Source organism: Myripristis murdjan, chromosome 7 (assembly GCF_902150065.1).
Source record: "Myripristis murdjan chromosome 7, fMyrMur1.1, whole genome shotgun sequence".
In the NCBI taxonomy this organism is placed as follows: domain Eukaryota; kingdom Metazoa; phylum Chordata; class Actinopteri; order Holocentriformes; family Holocentridae; genus Myripristis; species Myripristis murdjan.
The window spans coordinates 18,181,713-18,194,939 of record NC_043986.1 but is presented as its reverse complement, the minus strand read 5'-3'; the positions used below and the strand labels follow the sequence as shown (position 1 = coordinate 18,194,939).

The 13,227-nt window shown below is 41.4% G+C and overlaps 1 protein-coding gene across 1 annotated transcript in view; it reads right to left on the bottom strand.

Moving 5' to 3' along the window:
* The window catches only part of LOC115361990 (poly(rC)-binding protein 4-like), a 32,863-nt gene that overhangs the window by 9,987 nt on the left and 9,649 nt on the right, over positions 1-13,227 (bottom strand). The window contains exons 2-7 of the mRNA XM_030055736.1: positions 11,162-11,351; positions 10,931-10,954; positions 9,438-9,470; positions 7,956-8,072; positions 3,699-3,830; positions 256-384 (exon numbers count right to left, since the gene is read on the bottom strand). Coding sequence (XP_029911596.1) covers positions 256-384; positions 3,699-3,830; positions 7,956-8,072; positions 9,438-9,470; positions 10,931-10,954; positions 11,162-11,269 — 543 coding nt within the window. The 5' untranslated portion in view covers positions 11,270-11,351. The remainder of the gene's footprint in view (positions 1-255; positions 385-3,698; positions 3,831-7,955; positions 8,073-9,437; positions 9,471-10,930; positions 10,955-11,161; positions 11,352-13,227) is intronic.

Sequence of the window (13,227 nt, the reverse complement as noted above, 5' to 3'; positions counted from 1 at the left end):
AATCCCACTGTATGGTAAAATGACTACAACTCAACAGTGCCATAGGTAGCACTAACAAAGAAGACTAATGAATCCTAACAAATACGGATTAACTAAGTGATTGCAGTGGAATAGACAGCAACTGCATGCAGATAAAAATTAGAGCATGCATGTCAACAGCAATTATTTCTTTCAGTTTGCTGCAGTGGAGCTCAGACAAAATGCCATCTAGGTGTAGTAATGTGAGGTAAGGAAGAGGAAGGGTAGGTTTCCTACCTCCAGGATTACTGTGCAGATGAGCTTGACACACTGGATTACCGAGTCCTGACTCCCAGATATCGTCACCCCCCGCTCAGTAGAGTTGGGCAGCAAATCCCCTGCCACCTGTATCTGAGCTCCGGTGCTCTGGCAATGATAGGGGTTTAAAAAAAGGATTAGTCCGATTCAGGAGATAAGACAAGTCATGATTACACTGCCATGGCTCCATTTCTGTGGGCTTTGCTGACCGTACAACAGAGAGGCATTAGATTTTTCCCCCCCCTGAACCTTCTGAATGAGCCTAGCCATGCTCTAGTGCTGTATATTTAATGTCGAGGCCTATCTGGTCAGAGATAAATGGAAAGTCATCCATGATCAAAAGACGTCATGCTCTTCTTTTTGGCTGATGTCTCCTTGAGATAGAGTGACTGCAGGCGAGGATGCTGTTAAGGGAGGCAAAATCCACTTTTCTTATAATGGCAGGAAATTTGTTGTTTTTTCGTCTGTAAGACAATCAGCCACACCTTTAATGCACCATTACCAGTGTTGGGAAGGTTACTTTGTGTGTAATAGGTGTAATAGGTTACAGATTACTAGTTACCATGTAAAACATTTAAGAAGTAATGTAACTATTTTAATGACCTCATCAAATTAATGTAACTTTTCTAAAAAATTTTTTGGTTGTAAACAAAGTGGCAAACAAGCTCCATCACTGAAAAGGCGTTCCTCTCCGATGACATGACCACCCATCTTGATGTGGCTGGCTGGTCGCTGGCATAGCAGACCGGCTGCTTGGAACAATGTGCATTGATTTGATTGGCAGGCGAGAAGTGGTGCAAATTCAAAAAAGCGAACCGATCAAGAACAGCACTCAAAATTTTACCGCATACTGCCAAATGAATGGAGCCTTTCGGGACGTAGATACAGCTCCTACCCTTGATGGTGTTGCACTCAAATTTGCCACAATGGTTTTGCTGACCTGTATTATCTGGAAATAAGCCAAAAGAAGACAATCCTGCACAGCAAAAAGATCTAAAGCAACAGAGTGAAAGGCTATATTTTACATATAAGCTTTTTACCAAAAAGAATAAATTCAGATGTAACCCATTTGCAATCACCAATATTTCGATTAATAACTGTAACAGATTACAATTACATTTATTTTGTAATTTAATTATATGTACTCCCAACACTGGCCACTACTAGCAGACTTAATTTGTAATGCTTGCCAGGAGATGATGTAGCTGGTTCCAATACAAGGCTAAAAGGGATACATCTGATCTAATGTCCAATACCAAAAGCCCTGAGTAACTCGATTTTTTATAGTTTTGGCTCACAGGACAGTAGTTCTCAAATGTCTTTTAAAAAAAAGATTATTCTGTGAAAAAACCCCAAACTATTGGCCCAGGCCTACACTGTCCAGTGAAGTAATGGATTAGATTGGTATTCTGTTTTGGTCTATAGTTTTATATTTAATACTCAGCATCTGTATTGGCACCGAAAAAGAGATATTGGTGAATCCCTACAAAAGGCACAGCATGTGCTGGATCCACTTAGAAAGGGGAGGATTATCAGGTATCTTGTTCAACAGCAGATGTCTGATATATCTATGCTAGAACCATGATTTTTTTTCTCTGTGGTTATTTCAAACAATGACCAAATGGGAAATGAAACATAGATCTGCAACAGGTCACCTTTAGGTAACGTCAACAAGAAAACTTGATTTTGTTGTATAATCACAGCTAACAGATGGATGCCAGCGCTGGTGAGAGCATCGGCCAGAATGAAAGCGGCCGAGCTTCTATTCATAGCGTGGTGGGCAGCAAACCGAAGTGCTCAGCAGCCACGTTAGAAGTCCCTGGCAGCAGATCTGATGTAAGTTCAGTCCTAACATGTCAACTGACCAAAATGCAGCCAGGATTTTTCCTTTCAAAGCTGCCACTGCTGAGTCATGTGTTGTGTTAAGTGATCTATCTGGACCGTGCGGTCTCTCTGTCGTCAGCTGACGCTCAGGCTGAATTCTTCTTCATGTCACTGATGGAGATTCAGCTGTGGATCTGGTTCTTCGGCAATTAGCAATAATCAGTCTTTCTTGTGTCAACTCTAATGTCTGATATTTATTGGTTGCTGATTTCCTGCTGGTTTGTTGCTTTCTGTCTCCCATGCTTTTTTAAATTTCCTGTGAAATGAGATATAATGTTTGGCAAAATGATTGTTGATGGTTTTAACTTACAATTCTGGAAATATGACCCCACCAAATGTTGGCGCTATAAAAGAATAGATTTAAAAGGCCCAAACTCCCAAACTACATATCTGATTTACATGAAACCTGGTGAACTGGACTCCACAGCTTCCACCATGCCAGATTTTCCATTTGATCTGAATTACTGACAAAACCATTTTAACACCTTCTGTATAGTTGGCCGGATCACCAATTTTAAAAGTACCTTTTAATTCATGTTATTTAGCTTATTTTAACCAATGAAGTTGCAAGAGACTGTAGTCTATTTTGAAAAGGTTCATGACTTCTGCATTAAACAATCTTGGCATTTTTTTTAACCAGGTCAACAATTAAGGGGCATCACAAATTGTTAAATGCTGGAAAAGTCTAGCTCCTGTATGACCACAAATGACCAGAGGTTGATGCAGCCTGTACCTTGACCATTGCCATATAGCTGTTGTCCACATGTTATTCAAGTATTTGTTGAAAAGATGAAAACAACAATTACCTGATTCATATACTTGCAGTGAATAAACGAGAAGACACTCTTTTTTTATGTGCTTTTGACATGACACAGTGTAGCATGAAAATTACCATGGCAGAGGGAGATACAGCTCACATAGTGTTTATTGAGCATCTTCACTTTAAGAGGGTGTTAATCCTTTGTTGAAGATTTAACATTTTTATACAGGCTTTGCAAATCGCATGTTAGCAGTAACATTATTGTTAGAGTGCTGAGCTATTATTGCCACTGGTGATTTGATTTCATTTTAGTTGTTACATTTTCATTTGCCAAGACGCTCACAGTTGGCAAGCCTGTAGCCACTGCGTCCTCTGAGCTCAATCTGCTGAGCAATCGCTCTATTCCCTGTACTGATTTACCAGTTTACTGCTAGAGATTAATTTGATCACTATTGCTCCAGCCTAATTTACATACTTCTACTGTAATTGTACACAATCTGAAGGAAACCATTTACTAACGTACATACCCATAATGTAATGAAGCAGTTATGTAAGCGGTAATTATTAGCTGTCTTGTGCATATTGTCGAGGCAAATACAGCAAGCCTTGGGGCACAGATGAGGAAAAATTAAATCTCTGAAACTGTATACATGTGTGCCGTGCTCTCTTCTTCATTTGGAGAAAAAGATACCGCATGTTCCCTTTGTAATTGTGTGTTAAACAAGCCTGTGCGGCGAGGACACGGAGGATGAAGAAGACGTGTGTTCAGGAAGCTCACCTCTCTGATCTCCTTGATCTTGGCCCCTCCCTTCCCAATGAGAGAGCCACATTGGCTGGCAGGGATGACCAGCCGCAAGGTGACTGGTGGCTTGGAGGTGATGGTGCCGTTGGCCACGAGTGCAGTCAGGTCCTGGAAGGGAGACAGGAAGATACCGGTGAAGAAAAATGTGGTGTGAATCAGCTGGAGAGAACAAGGGGAGCGAGGTCAAGAGGGACAGAGGAAAATGAGTAGGAGGGGTAGAGGTGTGAAGAGAGGGAGGGATAAGCCACTTGGGGGCATAAATCAAAGAACTCAGACATAAAGGATCAGGCCAAAAAGGGCAAAGTCTGAATAGACCTCGTTCAAGTCAATTTGGTATTCACATTGATTTGAACACAGGTGGCTACACTGGACATTTTGAATACTGGTCACGTCAAAACCAAACAGCAACTATCAATGAAATTTCAGTCTCCTCAATTACCTTGATGTGACAGGCCGGCATTTGCATTTATTTGCAATATCTTAAAATATCTTATCCAGTTAACTGACAAATCCAATGCAACTATCTATAAAAGCCAAAACTATGAACAATAAAGTAGCCATTACACTCGCAAATTTGAGTCTATTTATTTGCAAGGCGGGTATCTACCACATGGAAATTAATTCAACAGCAGAATAAGCTGATGGGACCCGCGGTATCTGTGACAGGTGGAGCGTTGGCCGGGAGGTGGAGAGAGCAAAGAGCGGTCCTGCACCTGCACCTAATTAACCTCTACCTCTATATCTGTGTGTTTCAGTATGTGCTGGGAGAGAAGCCAGCAGGCTGACCCATCACGGCACAAAACTGGCATGTCTAGTGAGGGCCTGGAACACTGTTTAATCATTCATAGACACCGCTGAATTCTCCAGGAAAGACGAAACATTAATTCAACACCAGTGGGGTGTGATTTGTGTTGAGTTGTTCCCTGTGTGGAATGAAACCTGGATTGAACCAGAGCACCCTCTCCATGTGTCCTCTAAGAGACTTAATGTTGTCACGCACACAAGAATCTATCATAATTATTATTTTTTTAAAAACATCTAATGAATCGGAGGTGATGACTAGATCAATGAAATATGCCTTGTCATAGAGATAGGCCTTTTTATGGTTTACAGGAGGAGTTTATTATAATTATCTAAGCTGTTGATTTATTTTAAGAAATTGCCATGAGAAAGGATTTAATTTGAACTAAAAAGGCTGCTGGACACACTGAAGTAAAATATACATGTCATGTAATTTGACAGTGACACGTACATCACAACCTTTTTCGGATGTTAATACACTTCTAAAACACTAAAGCATGACTTGCACATGTCAGATTAGCCATATTTGCTACACGTTGTCCATCAATTGGAGGGTATACACACGCAAAGGAGCTTGCCCCATAAAACAAAACCCATCCAGTCCCACTGTAGTGGAGTGCTGGGTGATATGGAAACCTTGCCAAATCACCCAGAAACTATCTGAATGCACAGAATGGGAAAATACATATTTTTGTATTTTGGGTGAACTGTTCCTTTGAGGAAACTCCATGTAACACTGTTTAATGAAAACACTGACTAATTGTGTATTGTCAAGCCTTTTAGCAACTCTGAAACTGATCAAACTGGATTTAACAGATAGCGGATTGTGTTACAATGCATATCAGTTTCATCACTGTTTGTGCCGCTATTTCTTTTTCTTCATTGTTATAAAATGCGCCCGAAAGGCACGAGATAAGATAAAACTTAAATGATCCCCGTGAGGTAATTGGGTCATTGCAGCAGCAGATGGTAATATAATACAGCAAGGAAGGAAATAGAATTTAAATAGGAAAAAAAATACAATATGGAGAGGAATATACCCAAGGGGGTTAGATAAACACACATTTAAACAACAATTCCAACACATGTTCAGTTAAATGTATGAATGCAGAATATAGGGAAATGGAAAAATAAAGCCTTATTAATGTGCAAAATAACACCAGCAGGACCTTTAGAGGCAATGAAAGTATGAGAGCGTAATATGTCCAATATAAAAAAAAAAAAAATGTTTGTTAAGTTCAAGCAAATTAGTTGACCAAACTACATTATTTATTTGATGAGTGTTTTCTACATGCAGGTAGCAAACAGCCTATGCTTGATCTGCTGTAGGCGGAGACTGAGCTCTTAATTAATGAGCAGTGTGTTTCTCTGAGCCTTTGAAATGTAAATACACCTCACTGTCTCTCTGCCCATCAGAGTAAAACCCAATAACTTGTGTGTGACAGAATGCAAAGCGCACTGCCAGGTTTGAATGAAATGTGTTGGAGGCGGTTTGCAATAACACAAAAATTAGTGGAGTCAGACTTAAGAGGGGGCAGCGTGGATGTGTTTTTATTCATAGCCCCTCAAGGGATTTATATTTGCAAGGGGAAATAAATTTATTTTTCCAATAAACCGTGAACTTTAAGTTTAAAAAGCACATTGTGATGTTCCTCTAATACTGCTCTGCTCCAAGTCTATATTTAGTGAGGCGGATCGGGCTCTCTGGCATCTCGTGTCATTGTAAGAGGGGCATGGAGCTCGTCAGCACAATCACAAGGCTCTGGGCGTCATTTTCTTGATTTGATCTAAAAATATGCGCCATATCTTAACAAGTGCTGAGCGTTCCAATACTTTCCTGCGCCACGCTTGCAAAAAGAGACTCTCAAAGCAAATTGGCGGAAATAACTCCGCGGGTTACACAAGCACCGTTCACACAAAGAGTTGCTTGGCTTAATCCCCAATGCATATTGTGTTGCGGGTGGGATAAGGACCCCAATACAGAAAGATTATGTGGCTTTCATGCATGCTGTATCTCAACAGCTGGAAACAAAAAGGCATGTACGGTACTGTGCTGTTTGTGCTGTATTGTAACAGAACACTTGATTTTGTATTATCAGAGCCCCTTAATAAAAGTGCCTTATGACCTTTTGACTTCATGGATTTCATTATTTGCAATATATGTGATCAACAGGCTAAAGAAAACAACTTGTCCCCTTGTTTATTTCTTGTTTTTGTTTCACAAGTAATCCCACAGTATATAGAGAGGGAGGCAACTGTTAAGTCTCAACAATCAAAGAGGTTAACACCCTTCTTTGTTGTTAATTACAGTTGTCAGACATATACCACTCAACAGTGTTGGAAGCAGCGCACAGTGGGTCAGCCAACATGTTGCCATGGAAACTCAAGATTTTCAGCTGAACACAGGGTTGAAAAGAGGTGAGCGCAAAAGATCTTTAATGAATACTGCACTACGGTATGCTCCCAGCCAGCATGTGTTTACTGAAGGCTGTGGACCTGAGCAGGGAGCACCTGCTTCCTACCTAGTGTCTGCTGCGATGCTAAATCACTGTGGAGACGGCTCTGATTCCACCATGTTAATTAGTTTGCTGATGGATGGAGTCGCCAAGGGGATCAACAGCATGAGGAAAACCTGTTATCTATAAGTCATTAGTAAATCATAAGTAAATCATACACAAACCTGCCGTCTTTAATTAATAGGCACAAACTTAATGTCATCTGGACTGGCGCGGTGACTCGGATATCTTCTCTGAATAATGTGTCGTCTTTAAAAGTTATGAATTCACTCAATTGTTGCCGCACTTTTAAAGGGCCCTACAAATGACAAATGTTATTTAAAGACCTGCTGTACACACACAGGAAGGGGTGGCAAATTCATTCATCATGCAATTCTTCTCGCTGCAATATTTACGGTGAAAGTCACGACGGCTTTGCAACATCAGCTATAACAGGTTGCCACCAATTTTCATCTGCAGTGTAATCGTATCTGAAAGCGCATCATGCCACCGAACGCAGCTGAAAGTATTCCCACCATCGTTCCAATTTGGAGTATTATCGCCGGTGATAAAAGCACATTAGCGGTGATGGTGATTTGAAGCAAAGGAAATGCTATCATATGATAATGCTGCGGTGAAAGGGCTTTTTGCAGCTTTTATGTCTCCTAGCACTAACACGTTACTTTGGCTACGAGCAGACTACGCCAACTTCAGTGAGCGTGCCAAAAATTATTTGCTGATTGCAACCTGGTGTGCCTTTTCTGTATTTTCTGCATTGCTCAGTCATCTGTTTTGCTTGATAATTTGCTTGATAATTTTACCTCGATAGATGACCAAAACTAAGTATCATTATGACATCTTATTCACACTAACTGAGTCGATTTCACCTCAGTTATGGAAGTGACGATGAAGTGCTGTGTGTGTGTGTTGTACTTACCTCCTCTAATTTGTATGTGATCATTGTGAAGGCTCTGAAGACACTGTCTGTGGAGCCCGTGATGGTGATGATCCTCTCTGGACAGGAGCCCTCTGAGATGTTGACCCGTGCGCTGCTCTGCAGGGACAGACAGGGTGTGAGGGGAGCAGGCCGCCGGGTCACTTAAAGGTCAGTATTAATCTCCTTGTGGTTAAGTTTCGAACTGGCAAAAGGGATTGAAGTGGTCAGGGGGGTTCATACAGCCAGGAGAAGGAAGCCAAGTGAGATGAGAGAAAGGAGGTGAGATTGAAAGTTACACAGCACATCTCTGTATCACAGACTGACAATCTAATAAGAGTTTCTCCTCAGGGTATTGTCCTCACACAATAAATCCCCTGCCCTCATCTCTCTCCATTTTGTGTCCTTGTATTTCTCTCCAGAGCCCCCCTGAGCTGGAGTCATATGACTAGAGACAGGACAGAGCTCTGACCTCTGGGACATTTTCTCCAGTCACTCCAATGAGTCATGCTCCCACCATGTCTGTACATAAGGCCTAGGGGATCCATGCCAGGATGAGGCTCAAACAGTGTGGAGCTAACAAAGGCCCAAAGTGACTGACTGGCTGGCTGGCTGGCTGAATGGCTGGCTGGACGGCTGGATAAATGGATGGACAGGATGGCTACCATGGGTGAGTGGTTTATCCAGCAGCTCTGCCTGGCAGCATCGCCCCATGACCTCACCGTCCCCTTGTTTATACTTCTGCCTCATAAAATGCAAGATAAAACCTTAGCACCCGCAAAAAGAGTCAAATGTACCGCTAAAATGTCATGCTAATTACTTTTAATACAAAGAGTTAACCAAGCGGCATCGGCTCAACTGCACCCTTGAGGTTTATGAAGGGGTAATAGAGAGACAGACACAGAAGAAGGAAGTCACTTTAAGCAGGGAAAAGACCACGAGACGGGGGGACAGGCACAGAGCGGGGATTTGGTTAAAGAGAAGGTGGAGGAGGGACAGTGAGTGATGGAGAGAGAGAGAGGATTTTAATTGAAAAAGAAGTCGCTGTTGCCCAAAAGGCAGGTCAGACAATATGCCTGTTCTGTATGCTTTTCAGACCCACAGCTCCCAAACAGCGAGAGGGAGCTGAGCTTTAATATTAATATACACAACCACCCAGGCCTCCTGACCAGTATTAGAGGCCATCTAAGACGGAATTATGTTTTTTTTTCTCTTGAATTATAACCTGCTGTATTTGTGGTGGAAAGACTGGACTACGTAGGAGGTAGAATTTTTGGCGGAAAAATTGTGGCTGGTTCATGTCTCTGGTATGAGAAACAGAGAGCAAAATATGCTTATTTCTCCTGGGCCCCGTGGCACACGCACACACACCCACACAGAGCAACAAACAGCACAACTCGCTCGGTACGAAGACATGAAATTAAGCTTGCGTCTCCACACACGATCAACAGCCGCGGTTGAGACAGAAAGGCGTGGGTCACATACCTCCTCTCGTATTCTTTTCACAGTCTCTCCTTTCTGGAAGAGAAAAGATGAAGGACAACTTTAAACAGAATCAAATGCGCTTTGTTTGAAATGTTCTGACTTGGCGGTGTCCTCGACCTCTGAATGAAATCTGCCATTTCAAAGCACATTAAACTGATTAGAATTTCACAGAACAAATTTCAGCTGGAATTTCAGCCGGCAATGTATCTCGGCGATGTCCTCGGCACGCTGTCTCAGTAAGATATCAAATGTAGTTTTGCCTCTGAAGGGGACACATGCACATCAACAGTAACGTCTACATGTGCAGTGTTTGTGAAGACACCCCCTGCCTCCACCCGCCAGGTATAAGTAGTGTGTTTTGTCACATCTCTGTCATACAGCAACACATCCTCTGCTGCTTTCAGATTGCCTCTCCTTCTGTCACCTCCTTTTGACTAAAACCCGTAGCTGTCATCGCTCTTTACAATCATTCCTATTCACACCTGCATTGACAACCACTGGCTTAGCATCAAAAACAGCATCATCTTATGCACTGAGCTGCCCTGTCATTTATGTTATATTCTGGGGTATAATTTTAGGCACACTCAAGCATTATTTGAGGTCCTTTGTGACGCTGGAGAGAGATGAGGAAGAGGCGAGAGCGATGGGAAGGAAACAGGGCTGGATGGTGGAGTGGCAAGTTATTAGTGCAAGTACTGCAGATCAAGTGGCTCTCAGTCAGACATGTACTAAGCACATCTCCCTCTCTTGCTCTCCTCTCTTCCTCTGTTTTCTCTGGGATATTTTCATCTCTTGCAACAGATTGCTTTAGCCATTGCTACATCTCTCCTTCCAGCACTCTTTACTTCCTGCATCCATTTGATTGCTTTTTCACCTCTCCAGCTACCGGTCCTTTCTTTTAATCTTTCTCTTTGCCATTGATATCCTTTGCAAGAGATGTATTGCAAGGCACGATAGTTGGAGCTAGCGAAGCAACACAGCCCTTTCTAACAGACACTAAAAGTGCCCATGAGGGGCCAACAGTAATATGTCTTTGGAGCTCAGTTTCAACAGGAGGCTTGCAGTCAATGCGCTAATGTTTTTGTTTGATGGATTACTGTGTGGCATTAGAGGATGGGGAGAGTCTTAAGAGGGTTGGTTTAAGGCAATTACATTCAGGATGGAGATACTCTGAACAAAAATTGCTTGTCGGGAGGCTTTGTGCCTAGCGTTGATTTCAAAACAGAAAAAAAAAACAAAAAAAAACGAAAACAAAACAGAGAGGAAATAACTCAACAATAGAGTCTTATGAATCCACACAAAAGGCTTGATTAAGGTTTTTGGTTTAAAACAACACATGCTTTTCCGGAATAACAATGCATTTATTTAGGAGTAGACACAAGCATAGCATTTAAAATCATCTCTTTGATCTGATAAAGAAAAATCCCTCAGGTTATTATAATTGATACCTTAATATGAGGTGCGAACAGTAGAACTGAAATAGAACGTCTCACCTTTCCTATGATGCTGCCAACCTCCTAAAATGTCAGGAGATAAAAGTCAATAAATTAGAAGGAAATGCATGTAAAACATTGATAGTTACCTCTCAAATTTTATCAGCATTATAAATCAGTTAGATAGCTCAAAAAGCAGTGACAAATCTCACACTAAAAGGCGATGGAGTTAAGCACTGCAGGATATTCATTCATAAACACTGTCTGTAATGGATGCAAGCAGGTTTTTACCTTTCCGTGCATGAGCAGTCGAAGCGTGAGGGTCACTCCCAAGCCCCCATCTCCAAAGTCCTGCTCACAGTTCATAGTTATGTGGGAGTGGCACTCAGGGAGACGCATGAACAATGCTCATCCGCTGGTCACGCAGTCAAATGAAGGCCAGTACTGGCTCTCTGGATCGCCCAAATCCTTCAGTGCTGCACTGGGAGAGAACAGAGCAATGACTAATTTCATTAAACTGGGGAAGATTCTTTTGGAGGCAAATAAAAAGTTCAGTATTTTGTGTTCCAAAATACACAGTGCTCATGTAAAACTAAAGAAACATGAGTCTCAAGTTATAGACATTCACCGCTATGTTGAATTCTTGATTCTGATTGGTCAGTTAAAGCATTTTGTGGCAATAACCAACCGTTGTGATCCTGCAGTCTCATTGACACCATACCTGGTACTTCAAAATTAATGCACTAAACCAAAAAAAATGTAATTTTTTTGATAATTGTGTAATTACTTCCATGCAAAATGCACGTTTGTATTGTATGTAACCGCATTCTTGACTAAGTGATAATTCCCTGAAATCACCATTGTATGGAGCTGAATGGAGGACACAAAGCTCAAATGAGTTCAGCAGGATATTACATGGGAGACCGTTAAGACCACACAAAAAAAATCAAATCTCCTTGTGAAGAGCTTCTTCATCAATCCAAGTCAATTTCATATTGATGGCCATTCACAACAAAGTCATAATGAAGATACACGGGTACAGGATATTGACCAATGGCACTGTCAGCTGTATTCAGGCTCCCTATAGCTTTGGGTCAAACAGGGTCACAAACTATCGATGACTTACACATTAACTGTGTCTTCATTAACTGATAAGCAATTCCTCTTACTGCGGGCCTAGTCATTTTTAAAAATGTGAGCATTTATATATATGAGAGGATATATATCCTATTAGAAAAGTTGAGTATGAGATTTATGCAGAGTTAATAAATTCAATTCAAAACAGTTTCCAAAGAGCTGATAACATTTGGAGTTTCTTTAGGGACCTGTCTTTATCTACTACATCATAATCAACCAGGGGAATCACACTGGCCTCAGAAGACACAGTGGAGATTATTAAGACACAGCAAATCTCTAACAAATCAGAAGCATCTCTACTTATCTCAAAATGACAGAGTAGTATTGGTGATGCATATGTCACTCCTTGTGACATACTATATGATGATTAATGTGTGAGTGTGTGAGTCACCTGGGATGTGCAGAATCTCAGCATCAAGTGTGTAATTAGTTTATGCAATTATTTGCATTTTTGTTGATTTAAATTTCCCTTCATTTGTCAGCTTGGACAGGAGAAGCAAAGCAATGGGGAAATATAAATGCTGTGTGATTAGCAGAATTATGGAGGAGGCATACCAGCTAAGAATCAACATTTATAGTTGCTAAATGTTTTCCTGGAATGAGATAGCATTTGTAGTAGCTTTAATCTTCTGAAATCTGTAAGGAAAAGTATTTGATTTCTCTGGTGTTTTTAAGATATCCAAGGATAAACTACAGCTGACAGTGCAATCCTTCATTGTGTTGGATCATGTTAACCACTCAGCAACATGGCAAACCTATCCTCTCCTCTTTGACCGGTCAAGGCCACTTGTTTTAATATGAATGCTGTTTGTCAGCCAAGTGCATTCTGCCTCGCCTATAATGCCACTGTACACCAACCTGCTGTGCAATCCTACTGTACTTACCAAGCAACCAGAAACACACACATACCTAGAGTATAGCCTATCTAGCTACCATTATTTTTGTGACTAATGTTTAGGATGGCGTGTGTGTAATTCATGTAAGCCTGCATGTTGTCTGTGGTGAGTAGATTTGTTGGGCTACTGTGTGTGAGGAGATCATGTTTAATAAATGAGTGTTATTTTAGATGAGGTGCTATTCCTGAGAGGCTTGTTGTAGGCAGGTTTATTGCTTTTGCTCAGTGCACAAGGCTATTGCTGCTTATCTGGTTTATTTATGCATCAGATGCATGCAAAGACATGTCCACACGCTCGCACACATCCCTCTCCAGATATCACGGA